Source organism: Apis mellifera, linkage group LG7 (genome assembly GCF_003254395.2).
Source record: "Apis mellifera strain DH4 linkage group LG7, Amel_HAv3.1, whole genome shotgun sequence".
Classification (NCBI taxonomy): domain Eukaryota; kingdom Metazoa; phylum Arthropoda; class Insecta; order Hymenoptera; family Apidae; genus Apis; species Apis mellifera.
The window spans coordinates 4,398,378-4,419,519 of NC_037644.1; the positions used below are offsets into that span (position 1 = coordinate 4,398,378).

Below are 21,142 nucleotides of genomic sequence, written 5' to 3' on the forward strand. Positions count from 1 at the left end.
AAATTGACTAGATTATTTGTTGGTCGAAGCTGTAGAAGAGAATTCATCGTTTCTTGGTATTTTGTGCAATTTACTTGAGGCGCGCATAGTACAGCATTCTGGTAACGAGTCTTGGCCTACAAAAGTCGTCGCGGTCGTTCTTCGAAACAAGTAGCCCGCCGTGGGAAGCGTCGTCGACTTGGCCACGTGGTGGACAGGAATGAATCATGAAAACGAAGCGTAAAACTGGCTGGTCGGGGATACCAAAGAGAAACTGGCAGAGAGGCCTGACCGGCTCTTACAGTAAATATAGAAGCGGGAGAATCTTGCGTAAGCTCGTCCTTCTCTTTCTCTCTCTTTCATTTTTCTGTTTCTCTACACGAATATTTCCATCTCTCTTCCTCTTATATAATCTATGTTCTTTCAACCATCCGTTCATCTATCTTTTCCGTCCCTCCTCCTCAAGGTTTTTTGCCTTGTTTTTTAAATCCTCCTCTCCTCTCCGTCACCTTCTCTTTTTTCATTTTTTACTCATCTCTCATTCTCTTTCTCCTCTCTTCCGCTTTTTTTTCTTTTCTACCTTCGATTTTACCTTTCCTCTCCATATTTTCTATCTCTTTCTCACTATCTTTCGCTTTTTTCTCCCTCCATCTTCTTTCCCTCTTCCTTCTTTGCTCCTTTCTTCGAACTCGCCAATTCAACCATATTCCCTCCTCATCACGCCTCTAACACCGTACGATCTGAGAGAACGCTTTTGCCCTCTCTCCGTGTCGAGTCCCGACCAACCCGCAACCGCCTCCTTTCCCCTGCAGCTGACACCAAACACGACTTCGCGTGCGGAACGCCCGGAGGGAGTCGCAGCAAGGTCGTCAATTGCATCAGCGACGGTAGTTCTGTAAGCTTCCTGCTTCTTCTTGTCCACGCCGCCGGGAGATCGTGTTCTCCGAACAATTTCGAATCTATCGAATCGGGTAACCGCGAAAACCCGAATGAAAATCCCGTGCTCGATTCTTATTATTAAGATTCGAGAATAGATAGAATAGTTGAGTTATTGTATAAATTGTAATGATCTAATCTGAAGATAATGCTGTTTAAGGATTAAATAAAACGTTAATTGAAAATTTAGAAAATGAATTAAATGAAAATACACTGAATTTGCTGATTGATTGATTGTAATGGTTTAAAAGAAATAGCTTGCGGTTAATCTTTGACCTCAATTTTAGTTAATTTAATTAATTTTTTCATTCATAAAATTATTTTTTGAATATCGTGAAAATTTTTTAAATTTATTATTATTATTATTATTATAAAGTATAATGAAATTCTGTTTATACTAAAATAGATTTTGTTTTCAAAATCATTAGAATTAGAATTATTATTATTTGAATAATTGTTAAAAATTAAGTTAAGTAATAAATTATATCTTTATAATATAGTAATAAAAAAATTCTGTCTATTTATTTAAAAAAATATTTTCAAAACATTAGTTACAATTATTAGAAAGCTATTTTTAAATTTAAAGTTTAATATATTTCTATATTTAATTTTTTAATAATGAAAACTGAATTGAAATTTTTTTAAATATAGAGATTTTATGACATTGTCTCAGTTTTTTGTATAAAATTATGAAAACATCATATAGATAGCTATTTCTTCCTACATTATTGATTCTATATATTGTATATATTATATACTATATTTCTATAACTATATTTCTATATGTTATATAAATTGTTTTTTTTCGAGTTATTTAATTAGTCTCTAATTAATGAAATAATTATATATGTATATATCTATTTATATATATATAATTTATGTATATAAAGTCTTTTGAATTCAGTATATTTTTTTTAAATGGAAATTTAATTTGAAATAGAAATTTTTTACATTTCTGATATATAATTCTATACTTAAATATTTATTAATTTAAAAATAAGAAATAAATTAAAAAATATGACTTTATATTAATAGAGACATATATAAGATGAAGTGTAAACAAATGACATACTATGCAATGCATAGAAGATGACAGAAAGTAAAGAAATGATAATCTATGCGACATAGATGACACTAAAAGATTAAGAGCAAATATTTCATAAAGTATGAACTAATATTAATTCTGTTCATAAATTTACATGATTTACATTTAAATGAGTAAAAAATCGTAGTGAGAAAAATTAAATAGACTCTTATTATATAATATTATTTAAATTTTTAATTATAAAAAACCTGGTTATAATTTGAATTTATTTATCCAAAAAACGAAGTTATATGAATTATATTGTAATTAAGTAAAATGTATTAATTTATGAGTTTAATTTATCAACATAAGTTTAATTTTATCAAAATATTCAATTTAGGAAATTTTTAGGAATTATTTTATATTAAGAATTTTAAAAAATTTTAAGAAATTTTATTTTTCAGTATTTTTAAAATATAGAAACTGAAATTGATATAGATGACGATACGATAATGAAAATTAAATTAAATTAATTAAAAAATAAATTAAATTAAAATTAAATTCGAGAGAAATTTGCTAAATATTGAATTCAAAATTTAGCATATAGTGGAACAATGATCAATTTATTAATAGTTTGACAATTGCATTTTGGAAAATCTTTTTATTAATCGCTACAATGGATTTAAATTATTAAATACTTTACTATGTTAAAAAATTAGTATATATAAAACTTTAAATTTAATAGTTCGAAAATGGTCTATATAATATAGTTTTTTATATAATTAAAGATTTTATTATAAATCATGTGTTTATATTGGATTTAGATATCCAAATTATGGAAAATATCAATTTTAAGTGGAAAATTACGTAAAACTTTAATATTAAAAAATGAATATTTAATATTAAAAAATGATTCAACTTGCTATTGATATTTTAAATTTCTTTTTAGTAAACTTTATTTGCAACTATATAATTTATGTAAAAAATATAAGAAGAGATATATTTAAATATTAAAATTATCATATTAACTAATTCCAAATTTTATTTTTGTAATTATTAAAAACTTATAACTAATCATAAAAAAGCAATATTACTTTTTATTCGAGCAAAAACATAATATATATATATATATTCAATTATTTTTATTATATTAATTTAATTTCATTTTTTTGTCTATAATATTTTTAATATCTTTAATGCAAATTTTTTTTTCATAATATAATTTCAAAAATTATTTGCTATAAGAAAATATATTATATAATATATTATACTTATATATTATATATTATATATTTATATATGTATATATTAATACTTTTTCTATAGATTGACACATGGAGGTTATGTGAAAGTCAACTTTAATTTTTTAAGTGAAATCATATAATTTTTATTGCATTAATCGATACAACTCGTTATTTTCTACAAGAAAGTGCTAATTATTTATGTCGAAAAAATCTTGATTTTAGACTTGAAGTTTGTAAAACTACCACAAACAAGTGAACAACAAGAAAAGCATGAACAGTAGAGTATTGCTTTGCATGTTTCTTATTTTTCAAGATTTTTTGATTTAAAAATAGCTTAATATCTTTTTGTAAAAAATAATGAATAATATTGATTAATGCAAAAATTATGATTCCGTTTAAAAAATTAAAATCGATATATATGAATGCATGTATTTATCTATGAAAAAATGATTAACATTGCGTAATATATTATACTAAATAACTTTTGTAAAAATATTTTTTCATAATATTTTTTTTTCCAAAAATATTTCATGCATTTAAATAAAACAAACATCCTAATATAAGAAATTTTAAATATTGAATGTTTTATATATATATATATATATATATATATATATATATATATATATAATATTTAATATTATTTATATTTAATTAAAATATATATTAAATATTATATATATATAATAATTTAATATTATTTATATTTAATTAAAATATATATTAAATATTGTTTAAGAGAATTTATTTATCTCCAAAAATATAATTCAGGCTACGATTAAAATTTCAATTAAAAATTTCAAATTTATAGTTCCTTTATTCTTAATAAGTAGAATACATCGAAATTAATAAATTCAATGATTATTTGTAAATAATTATCAAAAAATTGATTTTTGCAAGGATTTAAACTTCGAATCATAACGAAATTCTTTAAATATAAGAATTCTTCTTCTGTTATTTGAATATATAAACAATTGACATAAAAGAAAAATATCAGTATGTTTTTTAAATGTGAATATATCGAAAGACATGGTTCGCCAAGCTAATGAAAAATTAAAACACGAAGTTTACTTCGATTTAATTGTATATGTTATAAAAAAATCATCTAATAAGCAATTATGCAATTACATAAGGATAAAGCTTGAATTTATACTTTTGAATTTAATTAGACCAATCCTTTGATTTTATCTCGTTCTCGGCTTCCTATTTGTCACGAATCTTAGAAGAATTTCTAGAGAATTCTATTGTTTTTGATTTTTGTGCGATGAAAACTAGTTTAATTTTATAAAATTGTATAATATAATAATATAATGTCTTATCATCTATTTATTTTCGATTAAATTTAGGTACTTATAGTATAATAATTTATCCAATTTTTTCCAATTTTTGATTATAATAACAAAGATTTTATATATATAACGTATTGGTGATCTACGGATTAATAATAAAATTATAAAACATTTTGAAATAAATAATATTGAAATAAGTTGAATATATTAAACTATAAGAAAAGAAATATTGTAAGCACATCAATATAAAATATTTAAAATATTTCCTCAAAATATTTCTGATTTTATGGATTTATAAAGATCATTTTATAGCATAAATTCATTTAGTCATTAATAATTTATATTTAATCGAAAATTAAATTTAGTTGAAAAATTTTTGAATTTGATTTATTTTTTTAAATTACCAAAAATAAAATCCTAAACGCAAAAATGTTATTGTTTTCTTCAATTCATTTTTATATTGTAATCATCTTCTGTTTCTACATTCTAATATATTAATATATTTTAAAGATAATTTATCTATTTATTATTAATATTATATAATATATATTATATTATATATTATATAATATATATATAATATATATTATATTTATATCTTTATATTTTTTAAAAATAATATTATATTTTATATTTAATATTTAAAAATAATATTCTTTGAAATTATTATTTATTGTTCAATATTGTTCTTTTTGATTTAATATTTGTTTATTTGATTTTTAATTATTTCTATGAATCAAACATGATGAATTTCGATTGCTTATAAATATAATATAATATAATATATCCACAATTCTAAATATAAAATTTTAGATTACTATTTTTATTACTATTTTTATTATTTTATTATCTATATGTATTATAAATATCTTTTAAGATTAAAAAAAAATTATTTAAACTAAATATTAACAAAAAAACTTTGACAAATGTACAAAATCTGTTCAAAAAATATTTTATTAGAGAATTATATGATGAAACTTATACAAGATTAATCTTTTACTGAAGTTTTCATTCTCTCATTTATCATTCATTTATCACTTATATAAATTTCTATTTTTCTATTTCTCTTTTTTATTCATTGAAAAATTTTCTTTAAAAATTTTGATAATACTTAAAAATATTTATAATAATATTTTATAATAAATATTATTTATAAATATTCAAAATATATATTTAAACAATTCTTTTCAAATTTTTGTTAAAGCTCTTTAAAATTTAATTTTTAATAAAAACAATAAAATTTAATATCTTCTACTAGTAATTCTTAATATTTTCGAAGTTACGAAACATTTTTGATCATAAGAAAAATTTACAAATTTATTAAAGTCATTAAAAACATGAACTTTTTATTATAAGATTATTATTATTAGAAATTATTATTTATTATTAATAGAATTATTATTTATTATATTTATTTATTTTAGAAATTTTTAAATAATCTAACATTTGTGTTTCAAAAAGAATTTTTCAAGAACATACTGATTAAAAACAATTATTAATAAATCCTAATTCATCGGTTTAAATTCACAATATTATTAATATAAAAATAATATTTTATATAATAAAAAAATTGTAAAATTTAAAATATATAATTTTTCAAAATCTAAAAATTAAATTAATAATTTTTTATTATAAAAGATTTTTAATAAATTAATAATTATGTTTATATAGTTAATATTTATGTATGTATTATGTATGTATTATATATGCCTGCCCTTATCGAGATTATATAGAGTTCTTCTTTCTTCTCTAATCTATTTATATTCTTTACATTTTTCTTAGAATGATTAAGTTTTATCCCGGAAATGAAACATTAAGATCACTGTCTGTAATTAACGCTGCTATCAAAAAAGCCCTTCAAACAAAGAAAGTTCTAATTTATCCTTCAATAATGCAGATATAAGAAGATCTCGAGCGAGTCAGTAATCGAATCCGATTTTTCCAGATTTTGATGCATTTATATTGTATTTTGAAGTTTTCTATCAATTTCTCTAATCGATGAAAGAAAAACATAAAAACTTTTAAGAAATCGTTATTTTATTAAAGATAATTTATTGAAATTGAAATTGTGAAAAAAAATTATAAAATAACATTTTTTTATAAATACTTTTAGAAATGATTTTTAAATTGAATGAAAAAAATATGTTGCTTAAAGAAGTATATTGCTAATACGTTCATTATATTCTAATATTAGTAGACATTAGTACACATTAATAGACAATATGTTAAATATATGTTTCAGCATTAGATTTTTATAAATTATAGATAATTATATAGATTATTTTAATCTATAAATACAATTACTATCTTTCGAACTTTTTGTCATTCGAAAAATATTTTAAATAAATAATTAAATTGCTCTGTTTTGAAACATATGTAATTTAATATAGTTTTTTAAAAAGTGAATTTGATGAAATATAAAAATTAAATTTAAAAAAAAAATTTAAATAAAAGGATTCATGGTCATTTTCTAAAAAAAAATTATTAAAAGTACTTATGGCACAAAACCACTCATTCAAAAAATATTTTAATTTAATTTCATCATTTAATTTTTTAAATTTAATAATTTATAAAACATAAAAAAGATCTTTGTCTATATTTTATTCTTCTTTTATATTCTAAAAAAAATTAAAATTGCAATATTTTTTAAACTAATAATACTTTGTTATAAATGATTTAATAGATTCTTTTATAGAATGCAATTGCATCGATTGATGTATTAAGAAGTAGAATTTCAATAATTTGGAATGCTGAAGAATTTCGCAATAACAAATATATTGAATTATTGGATTACATCTTTTTTACGATAGAAAAAAAAAATAATATAAAAAAAAATCATATTTAGATGATATAAAAATACTATTTGTTAACAATAATAAAATTGTTAACGAAAATAAAAAGATATATATGATATAAAATATATAAGAATATTATCTATTTTAAATCTATTTTAAATCTATTTTAAATCTATTTTATCTATCTATTTAAAATATAATGAATTATTTTTTTTAAAGAAAAAAAGTTACGAAAAAAATATTTTATAAAAAATTGTATAAGGAAATATATTATATAATATTAATAATTTTTTTATAGATAGACATGTTGAATGTTAATTTTAATTTTTAAAAAAAATGTTCATATATTTTTAAATATTACTCTAAAAACTGAAAAAAATAATCTTTATATTAGTATTCTTCAATATATAATCGCTTAATTTAAATTCGTAATAGTTTTCTTATGTAATCATAAATTTTTGATTAGCCGAATATATAAAATATTAATATAAAATATTAATATTCAAAGAATATCTTTAGAGAATCGATTCTAAAAGCCAAAATAAATATAAAAACTAAACTAAATATAAAAAAATGTTGTTTGAGATATTTATTATATTTATTATATTAAATTATAAGTAATTAAATTTACATTAGACAAAGCAAGCAAGATCCAGATAAAATGAAACATTTTTATTTTTGTTACATCGCAATCTCGCTTTATGTTATCTTTTATTCACTTTATGTTATCTATGCTATCAATGAATATTTTTCTAGTAATTTTTGTTTTTATTTTTGTTTTTAGAATCAATTCTCTACTAAATATGTTACACATTGTATACATATATAAATAAAAATATAATAATAACAAAAAATCTAAAATAAAATTGTCTTTTAAATTTTTTTAATTTTTAAGAAAATTAAGATTTTATATATACAATATACAATTAGAGAAATAATTAATAGTAAATAATAAACGAATTTCTGAATTCAATTTTTTTGGAAATATTTTCTTATTTTTTTATTTATTTATTCATGTAGAATAATCTTCATCAATAATTCAATCAGAAATTAATATATTTTACTTGTATTTGAAAAATCTTAAATCATAATTTATTTAAAAACGAAACTTTAAACGAAAAAATATTATTATTTTTTTTTCTATTTTTATACATATATCATTCTCTGTTCGCTTGTACAATTACTATATTATATATTATAGATATTCTATATTCTATATAATATTGTATAATATTTTTTATTAATTTGAAAACATTCGAAACCGAAGTTCGGAGATTTATAATAAAATTCGAAGTTTTCGATATAAAACCACATAGATGGTATTTTCAAATATAATTTTTGTTATAATAATATATTCATACAATTTTCAGCGAATTATACATTATATAAAAGAAATTTAGCAAAATTACCGAATTGATCAAAAAATGATATTATCTGAATAAAAGTATAATATAATTGAGAAAATTATTTTTAAAAAATTTTGTCGAATAAATGTATCTTATAATAAAATTAAAAAATAAAATTTTAGAATAAATGTAAAAATTTTTATAATTATGAAAAAGATATTTTCAGATAATTTTTTAGTATTTGATCTTGAAAAAAATATGTGTATCATAAAACTAATATCTTACGAACGTATATCATAAAATTAATAATTATTAATTATTAATAATACCAGAATCTCAAGTCATTTCTTCAAGTCAATTGAAAAAATTTCATTTTGAGAAAAATAATTTTCGAAACAAATAGAAATATAAATTTAATATTATAATAACTTATAGTATATATATTTTTCCAGATTTAAAATTAAAATTAACAGAAAATATGAAATAAATACTGTTTTTTTTTTTTAATTAACAAAAATATATGGTTTCTTTTAAATTTGATTATCATTACAAAATTTTTTATTATAATTTTTTTTCTTTTTATTCTACTAAAAATTTAATAAATTTTTTTAATTTTTATTCAATATAAATTTATAAATTTATTTGAAAATTTAATTTCAAATTAATTTTAATTTCAATCTAAGATATTAATTTCATTATTAATATTATTATAATTAATACATATTTATTGGTTTTTCTCAAATAAAACATGTTAAAATATAATATTACATTGTATAAATGTGTGTTAAAATCTTTTTTTTCGATTCATCAATGAAAATAATTCTGTGCATACAATGTCTTTTATAATAAAAAATTTATTTTTGAAATCATATTTAAAGAAAAAAGATGTACATATTTTCTTGTCCTTTAGATATGTATAACTCTCTAATGCATTTGTTTGGCCAAGATACGCAAACTGCACGACAAATCTAGCCTTAAATTTGGCAACGAACAACGTGTCATGATTTATGTTAATCTTTGTCTGTGGCTAACTGTTTCGATAGAATTACAGTGTAGCCAATCTTTTAGAATTAATTGGACAATGGCCTAGAATCAGATTTTGCCGCGTTTCTGAACATGTTAGATACTCCAAAGTGAAATATATTAAGAATAAATCAAAGTTTTTTTTTTTTGAAATTGATATTTCTGGGAATTTTACATTTGGAAAAATTTAAAAACTTTTAACATAAAATATGAATAATATTTGTACAGATTAAGTTATTGAAGATTTAAAAAAATATTAATGATTTTTTTAGAAATATTTTGAATTTCTAATATATTAAAAATACAATTAAAAAATTAATTTTATAATTTTAATGTTTAATATTTTAATATTTTATAAAAAAAATTACTACTTTAAAAAAAATTTTATTAAAACAATATGAATTTATTATCTTAAAAAGAAACTTAAATTAAAAATATTATTTTGATTTATTTAAAAATAAAATTTTCACATACATAATTGAAATAAAGCAAGTTTTTTATTTTTTTGTAATTTTTTATCTTTTTTTATTAGACTAAATGTAAAATATGGAATTTTTAAAATAATAGCTTTCTTTTCTTTCTTCGAAGTTTTATGTTCGTTGTCATTATAATAATTTCATTTCTAATATCATTTATATATTTTTTTAATAAGCTTAATATCGCATCAACATTATAGGTTATTAGCAACTTATAAAAATTTAAGATCAAAAAAAGTTAACTTTAGATTTGAATACTGATTCTTCGAATAAATTTATGTTTACGAGATAAGAATTATTTCATTTTGAATAATCTTCTTTAATTTATACAAATTAAAAAAAATAAGATAAGAAACGTATGACAAAAAAAGTTATAATTTTATTCCAATTTTATTCATGTAAAATATATATAAAATTTATTTCTTGAAATAAATAAAAAATAAATGGATCAAAATATAATTTTTTTTTATATATAATTTTTTATTAAAAATTAGTAAATATATTTGTAAAATTCTTTCTGAAACATGATACATATAATCTTACGCTCATCAAATGAGAATTTCATTTCTTATACGCATTTCTCTATCAATCCAAATTCCAATTTATCTATCTTTCTATCTCAAACATCGCTAAATGAAAACTGAATCAAACTCGTGTAAATCAAGAACTGTATTGGATGTTCGTTGTCCAAGAATTATTGTATCAACGAAAATCGATATTTCACAATTTCCAAAGCATCCTTTGATTAGCGGTTAAGCTAATCTAGAAACCAATGATTTCGTCTTTCGTAACTAACAACTATTCGACAATCAATTTCAATAAAGAAACGAAAAATGACTAGAGTCTGAAACAAGTCCTGTTCCATTGGATTCTCTTAACCAATCTACTTTCGAATTTCTCTCAACTCATGAGAAATCACTTCGAACTATTTGATTAACCTATCATAAATCTAGGTTAAAATGTTAAATGCTAAAATATAATTCAGAATTGGATTTTTGTTTCATTAGAATAATATACATATTTAGCAAAAGGAATTGCTTATTGTATGCTAATAACCAAGTTCAAAGTCTGAAGTCACACGAATATTTTGATACGAAGTTCTATTTATAGAATTCAAATAAATTTTAATACTAAATCTGGAATTGAAAGTCAAAAATGATTAGTTTCAAAATTTCTCTTTAAAACAAATTATAAAATTATTCTTTTTGCTGATAAAATAATTCATAATTTATTTATCTCATAGATTAGATTTTAATTCTGATATTTTCGAGTTTTAAAATAATTTTTATAAGAATTAGTACAATTTTTATTGATAAAATCTGAAAAAATAAAATCTTGTTATAAATAGAATTATATACATTCTTTTTATTAATTAAATTATCCACAGTTTATTGTGTTCGTTCTTTCGTGTTGAAAAATTTCATTTTAGAAAACATAACAAAAATTTTCGCACTTAGAGATTTGAAAGAAATATTGCAAATAAAAATTTATCATTTTGATTTTCATGATCATGTAAGTATATATAAATATATTAATTTCATCTGAATCGAAATATTCTAAAATATAAAAAATATTAATATATTCATATATTGGTTATTGTAGAAGCTAAAACAAATACAAAAATTGATATATATCGATTTATTTATTAACTCATTATTAAATCATTTATAATTCAACATTAAAATATTTATTTATTTAAGTTAATTAGATTTATTTATTAAGTACATATTTAGCGATAAAAGTTGGAATTTAAGTTAAGTGTTAGATAAAACAAACTAATAATAAAATGCGACAATAGAACAATCTCATTGCATTCATATTTTTTTATCTTATTTTATTGATTCGCATTTATACTTATATGCATATGATTCCTAAGATATTTTTAGTTATTGAATATTTTAATATCAAATAAAGTTTATTTTGTAGGCAGCATAGTAATAAAATAATAAAAATAATAAGCAAGATCATTTTAGATGTAATCATAAAAACCCTGATTGCTGATAAGTCTTAGTATCAAATTCTGATTTAATTGCTTTCACTTTTTTTCACTATATTATTATTCAAGTTATTCAAGTTCTTGCTTTTTCTTGTTTGTTCTTCTTTGATTATATCATTGTATTTATTTACAATAAATGAAATAAAAGAATTAGCTCACATTTTATATGAGGAATTGTAAAAAATTGTAAAAAATTGCTTACAGCTAATGTTTATTAAACGCAAATAATCAAAAGAAGAGGAAAATAAAAAAAAGAAAAAATATTGGCTAAGTGTATAACATACCGTTGCTGTTTCTGCAAACACAGGGCTGTCTGGTTGATTTGTTCTCCAGTTTCACCGGCTGACCTTGACTCGGTAGGAAGGCCTCCCGTTTCTTGCTGGTGGCCTGAACGACCTGGTTGCCGGTTTGGCCTCCCTGTACTACCATTGTGCTCGTAGTCGAGCTCGTAGGGCACGAGGTGCCATTCACAGTGACCGAACATCCGGTAGTCGAACCTGTCGGCGACTGATATTCCTGAAGCAATACTCCTGTCGTCGGTACTACGTTGCCTGTCGAATTTGGTGATGAGAAGCTGTTGATCGTCAGCGTGGGCGCATTCCCAGTTACCAAGGACAGTTGAGGGGAGAAGGTGTTCTGATGCAAGCCTCCTGTTAGCGTGAAACATTATGATATCAATAGAGACATGATCTTTGATTATAACGGTAAATTATACATTGAATTCAGAGATTGGATAGTTAAAAAATCAAGTCTTATTGGATTAGCTTAACATGCTTTTTCGGGCACTTATCGCCATAGCTTTTATAAATTGTTAAATTATTATTCGGATTTTATCATTCAATTAAATCTGGATAAGATACATTGTTGTGATATTTAAATTATTAACATATAGAAATTATAGAAAATTATATTAAAATACAGATTGTAAAAAATATAGAAATTATAACTTTTTTTGTTATTACAAAAAATTAAAGATATTTAGGATGCTCAAATAATTATTTTAAATTATTATTGTTTTGTATTGTAATAAAAATTTTTTGTTATTATTTTTTTAAAATAAGAATTATGGAATTATATTTATTAATGGATTAATTTCTAATTAGTTAATATATTCATAAAAGATTTAAATTGCGTTATTAGTAAACAGTAATCTTTTTAAAGTAAGGATTTTTTAAAGTAAATAAATTTTTTTTTTAGGTTAGTATATGACTACTTTTGTGACTCATTATATATAAAATCATCTTTTATCTAATTGTATCAATTAACAGATATCTTGTATTTCCATAAATATAATTATTTAAATTAATAATAAATTACATCGAATTCAAAAAGATTTCCGAAAGCAAGCATAGTTAAGAATCAAAGAAACATAGCATATATAAATTCTAATCCTTAACATTTTTCATATCTGAGAATGTAAGATATTTGAAGTTTACATTGATATGTTGGTATAAATACAGCTTAAGACACTCGATTAAATAACCTTGTGTCAACTTTCGCTGATCGAAGATTATTTTAGCATTTATGTGGAATTAGTCAACAATCGAGCGTCGATTAAATTCTTTTCGAACTTGAATGCGTAATTTTTTGTTTCATCGTTTAACCAGTGATTAATCAATAAAATTAAACGAGAAAAACTTCACAGTTTTGCTAATATCTCGATGATCATATTTAAATGAATCGAATAGAGTTTCTTCATTTGTTTCTGATGTTTTCTAGTATTTATAGATTAATGTCTTTTTAAAATAACATCATATATTATCAATTAATAAGCTGATTAAAATTTAAATCTTATGTATATTAAAGCATCTTCGATATTTTCAAACCAGTTATAAAAATTTATAATGTTCAAAATCAAACAATTTTATTTTAAATTTAACATTAAAAATGAAGTAATATTTAAAAAATGAAGTTTGATATCTATAAGTTAAATATTGATCGGATTTTTTTAATTAAATTTTATTTCAAATTAATAATTATAAAAGACAAATATATAGAGTATTTCAGACGAAACAAACCTCTTAAACATATGTTTCCTTCGTTTTCATTCATTCATTAATATAAAAAATAAATATATAATAAATTAATATAAAAATTAATATAAAAAAATGACATAATGTTAATAATTTTATAATTTAATAAATTTTATAATTTAGAAAAAAAATTTTTTTGTTAAATTATTTTTTCTTAATCATTTTTTATGATAAAAAAAATATATATATATTTTTGCACTTTATAGCAGATGAAAAAATATATAAAGAGATAAGAGATATATAAGAGATTAAATATAAAAAATATTTAAAGAGAGAAAGAAAAAGAACGTTAAAATACTACTTACATTAAAAAATATATCTTTATTAATGCACATCATTTTGAACACATAATAACAATAAATTATGTTAACAATATTATTCTAATAATTTCATTTAAGATCATTTCATATTTTTTATATCATAGAAAGAAATATTTAAGAGATTTGTTTTGGCTGGGATTTTTAACTTCTAAATACTTAAATATTTTTTCATTAAATTTTAAAATGTTCTCCTTTTTTAAAATTCAGAATATCATGAATTGAAAATTGAAAATTTTAGTAACTTGAAAATAAAAAGAAAGAAAAGAATTCATATCGACAAAACATTATATATATAATTAACAATAAAATATTTACTTTCATAGAAATTTACTTTTATAGAAAACTTGAAGCAAACAAGAAAAACTAAAAAGAAATGTTGCATATTTCTTAAAATAATAATAATTTATGTGCTGCTATTCTTATTGTAATAAAGTAATTTAAAATATTTTTATTATCATATTATATACTTTTATTATAAGTTAATAGAAAGTTAATAATATAACGAGAAGTTGTTCTATTAATCCGGAGATATTTCTAGTAAAACCGGACTCCGGAGATTGATTTTAAAGCCATATTAAAATTCAAGTTTCTATGCGAAAACTAGACAGATACAATCCTAATTACAGGCAAAAGCGTTAAATTATTAATAAAAATAAAGTTTTGAATCTGAAGATTTTAACAGAAAAATATTAAAAATATATTTTATCTAAATAATATGAAATAAACATAAGAAAAAAATATAAAAAAATTTTGATTTTAAATTTCCAATACGAAATCTTTATTATAAGTTTCAATTTAATAAATTTTAAATCTTATAGTTTTTTAAAATAATATATTATCTCCTCTATACAATTTTTTTTAAAATCATTCTACTTTTTTTAATCCAATTCCAATAAAAAAAAATATTCTTATTTCCTAATCGGACAAAATACTCACCATGATGAAGATGATGAAGACCAGTCAAATTAAGAGTATGCTGAGTATGCTGCGTGTGTTGGGTATGTTGGGCGTGATGCAAACTTCCTACATTCACACCAACACCTTGAAGGCTGAGCGCCTGTTGACCCGGAGGAGCCAAACTAGCCAAATTCTTGGCCAGCAGCTCGAGCTGCGTCACGGGGACAGGACTGTATGGTGATCCAGGAGGTGGCGTGGGAGCACCCCAAGTGTAGCCACCTACCCCGACCCCAACAGCCGCGGAAAACACGCTCTCTGAAACTACAGAATCCAGCGATTAATCGATCTGCTACTCCAATTCCAAACCTTCTCTAATAGGAACGGGAGCACTTTCAGAATCACAATAGCCAGTTTAATCCAAGTCAATTATTTTCCCGATATGATTGTACGTAGAATATGCACAAATTGCGAATTGTTTCTCGGCAATAATGAAAAATCTGTAGTTATTTTCGTGGGAAATTTATATGTTGAACTTTTTTCGAAAAATAATCAGAATGCAATGAAAGTGAAAATTTAAAAATATTTAAAAATATCTACATTTTGTTTCTGTTTATGTGATTTTATTTGAATTTTAATTAGAATAGAGAGGAAATAAGATAGAATAAAATTAACAAAATACAACTCTTTCTAAATTAAATATACTATTGTAAATTAAATAATTTAATATTATAAATATTATAATTTTATTTTATAATTATAAATATTATAATATTATAATTTTAATTCTTAATATTATATAATATTTGATTTAATAATAATAAAAATTAAAAATATCTATTATATAAAAATATATGTCTATTATATAAAAATTATTAAGAATTTTTAAGAATTAAATAAATATAAAATTTAAGAAATAAACAAAAATATAAAAAAATATAAGTCATAAGTCATAAATAACAATAGATATATAATATAATTAAAAATAATAATGATAAATCCCGATTAATTTAATTAATATATTCATACAGCATATTTATTATATATCTTACACATTATATATCTATATCCTATATCCTTTTGATATTATTTATATTTATCTAAATTATAAATATTACAAAATTTGACACAATATTATACTAGGATATAAATATATAAATTTTTTTCTTATTTAAGCATATCATAAGCATAATTTATTTAAACATAATTTTATTATTTTAATTAATTTTATTGAAATTTAAATGACAACAATTCTCAGATTAAATCTCAAGATTTATCTTGTAATTCGATATTGATTTTTCTAAATTATATTTAATAATATACATATTTATAATACACAATTTTCGAAACTACGAGATAATTTTTTTTAATAAATAAATTAAATAAATTAATTTATATTTATTATTGAATATTATTGAATTATATTATTATATGAATTTAAATTTTTTAAATTCATATAATAACAGTAATTGAAAACGGAAATATTTTATACAGTGCATGATTTTATTCGCAGTATATGCATTATTTTCGCAATAATACATGATTTTTTTCGCAGTATCAATTATTATGTTAAATAAAAAAAAGCATTACAAGGATCTAATTATGATAAGAAACGATATTTATTTGATTATTTCGAATCTTTCAAATTCAATCTTAATCAAAATATTTTCATAACTTGAAAAGAATTATTCATAATTATTCATATATATGCAATTTATTTCAATTACTATTTTAAAGTATTATTATTATTATATACTATTATTTTTATTATTTTTTTTACTAACATAATATTTTTATTCTATGTTCTTGTTTTTTAGGTTAATAAATATAATATATAGTTTCGATTCAATTATTTTTTATTTTTTTAGATTCTTTTCAATTTCTATATATTTATTAAATTTATATTCATTAAATATAAGATTAAATATTTATTCGAATAATTTCAATATTTTTGATATTATTTACTAATGCAATGATATTGACTTGATATTACAACATATATTAATATATATCGATTTCAAATTTCTATTCTTTAATATTATGAACTTTCAATATTTAATATTTATACAAAATTACTTCAAAATCATAAGATAAATTAATATCATACCTGTTATCCGATTATTATAACTGTTTAATCTAATTTAATTTCTAAGTTTAAAAGAAGATACAACTTTTATTAATAAAATACCATTCTAATAAGACGAAAATTATTTATTTTATTATAATTAAAAACGAATATAATTTTTTCATAAATTCAATACATATATTACAAATTAATTAATTGTTAAATATCAATCAAAATAAATAAAAAGTTTAGAAAAAAAGAGTTGTATTTTTTTATTACAAAATTTTTAACTAAAGTTTTCTAAATAAAATTGAATTAAATTTTTAAAAAAGATATAATTAATAAAAAAGATTTAATTGTAAGTAATATTATTAACAAATACATATTCCTAAATATTAAAATATTAAAATTTATTATTGCTTTAGAATCTTATTTTTCTTTTAAATAAATTCAAATCAAATACATATTCATTTATATAAATGCATTTTTAATTATTTTCTGACTATTTTAATTAATTTCCATTCTTTAATAATTTAATAATTTAAAAGAAAAAAGAACAATGGAATTTTCCAATTTAATCCTAAATTAAACTAAATCATTATATATTTAAATTAATTCATATAGTTCATAAATAATAATGCTAAATCAATATCGTTTAATTCCATTTTACCATCAATGCAAAAAAATAGCCAATGAAAGTTATTTGCTGCTAATTTTTAAAACCATCAATGAAATTCCATCGAGTCAGACTCTTTCATTTTTACCAGTAAAAAGCAAAAGACTTGATTTTCTTGAACAAATAAAAAAAAAAGAAAAAAAAAGAAACGAACAAAAAGATAACTGAACAGAAAATGCGAAATGCAATTCTAACAACTTGACTTCAACTTCAACTTTGAATTTTGATCGTAAATCAATCACTTAAATTTTTTGTCGATAATGTTTGCGTCTTCGTGTTTGCAACCAGCCTAGATTCCGTTATTTCTCATTTATCTCTAGACGGTTGCATTTTCTGATTTCCTGAACGATCAGATTAGGCCATCCACACTTATTGTCTCTATATGCTTATATAAATATTAAAATCAATGTGTGATGCGTATTCCTATAAGCTTATTAAAATTTATTGCATTAGTTCTTTGTTGCTTTCGATAAATATGCAATAAACGATCGGTTAGACGGATAAATGAAAAATCTATGTAAATTAATTTAAATCGAACGCAACACTCGCCCAGAATGTTGAAGAGAAATAGATAGAGGAAGTAGAGGATGAAAATTGAATAAAGGAAAATGCATTTTTTTTTTCTTTTACTTCTATATTGAATAATTTTTTTGATTGGAAAGTAAAAAAAACGCTTTGAAATAATTGATTTGGATTCTAAAAGAATCAAAGATTGTTTTATAGTGAATATTAAAAATTGAATAGAATTTTTACGATATTCAATTATTGGATTTGAGAAAAAAAATATTTATAATATGGGGAATTTTTGGATAAAAACATATTTAATAAAAAAATATAATAAGTTTTTTCTTCGTAATTTATACAATCCATATTATTTTTTTTTTTAAATCTCAAGTAATTTCAAAATTGATTTATAATTTATTTTCTATGTATTTTAACATTTAGAAATCATTCGACTTGAAAAAAAAATTACGAAACAATAAAAAATTTTAATTACAATAATTAATTTTATAATATTGTATAAAAGAAAAAAGTCTAATATCATGTGAAATTCTATTTTACAAAATATTTATTTCATCCTAATAATCATCAAATAGATTTTATCTTAGCAAATCAAGATGATAATACTTTTGAATGTCCACTATTCACTTACCTGTTCGTTCTGCTAAAGATTTGCAGCGTGAACAAAAAAGATATAAAAATTATTAATAAAAAATATTGTTTTAAACTTTAAAATTATAAATTAATAACTAAATTATAAACATTTGATTATTTGTTCTTCTTTTAATTAAAAAGATATAAATTTATATAAAAAGAAAAAAATTTATATAATTTCATATTAAATTAATGATAATTAAATTAATAATGAAATAATAATATGAAAATAATAATATAAAATGATTGAAATAATTTGTTTCGTATCAAAAATTATTTAAAAATAATTTATTCAATCTTAATTCCAAAAAGAATTATTTTTACTATCTTATTCTTGCAATAAATACATAATATAATAAAATAATAATTAAAGTAATTCATTATTACTACCATTTATTTTTTATTCCGAAAAATTTCTTTTATAAAAAAAGATAAAGATTTCTTTTATTTCAAATAAAATTTATTCAAATCTGATTCCAACATTTTCACTAAGATGATATTATCTATAGATATTATCTAGTAAATCCAAAAAAACACAATTGTCTACAACAATCCTAAATTCAACTAAAGAAATCATTATCTCCCATAAGTGCAAAAACTAAACCCAATAACATTTATCCCCTCCAAAACAAATGAACCCATTCGATTCGACTCAGACTTTCAAATGATTTGCTTGAAAAGCATGACGAGAAGGCGCATGCGTTCTTGCTACGCAATACGAGGTAAACTCTCACATGGACTTGAATCGCGGACAGGGATAATTGAAATCTTGCCCGCGGTTCGAGATTCGATTTTAGACAACGGGTCAGTTAAGAAGGAATCGAGCTCATTATTCTCAAGTCTTATTTCTGCCAGTATACCGTTCCAGCAGCTCATCTCTTTTCTCTTTTGGCAATTCTTCCTGCAACCAACAAATTTGTCCCGTTTCTTTTTTACTCTTGCCCTCACTTCGAAAATCTCATCGTTTTTTTTTTTCGGACACACGATCTTTGCAAACGGCGTTTTGGATTACACCTCGAACAATAAGGTTGTTAGGGATGAAGGAGCTAAAGAATGGAAAGACGAAGCTTGCCATCCTTGTCACCTTGCGACTTTCAGCCTCTCCTCTGTTTATTCTTGTCTGTCTCTTTTTCTTGTGATATTTCAGTGTGAAATTCGTAATCTTTCTCTCTTGTGGCGCATGACGAACCAGTCAGGATACGGGGAATGTGCACGTTGCGATGGAATTCTATTTAGCCGAGCATTTTCGTCCCCTTACGCCTGCCCACCATCGGGCCCCTTCATTCACCAGCTTTAATTGCATAATTGCGCCATTGTGCGAACTGGGAGGGGGCCCCGTGAAAGGCCAGTCCCGCTGAGGGAGACCTTTCGAGGTGAAAAAAAATGCTGAGAGGGCCCCTTCCATAAAACGGTTCTCGGAGGTAAGAACTATCTTAGAAGATTACGATTTTTGATTGCAGGTCAATATGATAATTAATATAATATAAATAGTACAATTTTAATTAGTGATTTCGAATCTTTTTATTTTTTTTAACGGTTTTGAATAATAGTGATAATAAAGTAGATAATAATTGAATAAAAATTTTATAACTTAGAGATGATAATTTTTAATAAATTCAAAAAAAATTTGAAACGCAGTAAGTATAATAATAAAGAAAATTATATAGAGAAAATAATTTTTTTTTATTGGCAAAATAAGAATTCATATAATTGATTACTGAAATTTGTAAAAAATAAATTTTCACATAATAGTGACTATTTAAATAAATTTATTTTTAATTGAGAGATTTTTGTCTTTAATAATTTTCTTTTGTAATATAATCGTTCCAAAATACATATTCTAGAATACAAAAAAGTTAGATATGCTAATATATATATTTTTTCGATAATC

At 21.1% G+C, this 21,142-nt stretch overlaps 1 protein-coding gene across 11 annotated transcripts in view; it reads right to left on the bottom strand.

Annotated features, from left to right (window-relative positions):
• The window catches only part of LOC411986, a 339,481-nt gene that overhangs the window by 92,425 nt on the left and 225,914 nt on the right, over positions 1-21,142 (bottom strand). For 8 of the 11 annotated variants that reach the window (XR_003305069.1, XR_003305070.1, XM_026441971.1 and 5 more), the window contains 3 exons: positions 19,250-19,261; positions 15,398-15,679; positions 12,393-12,758 (listed from right to left, as the gene is read on the bottom strand). Coding sequence is in view for 9 of the 11 variants with exons in the window: in XM_026441971.1 (XP_026297756.1) it covers positions 12,393-12,758; positions 15,398-15,679; positions 19,250-19,261 (660 nt within the window). In the remaining 2 variants the exon portion in view is untranslated. The remainder of the gene's footprint in view (positions 1-12,392; positions 12,759-15,397; positions 15,680-19,249; positions 19,262-21,142) is intronic. The other 3 variants (XM_026441972.1, XM_026441975.1, XM_026441970.1) reach the window with 2 other exon arrangements.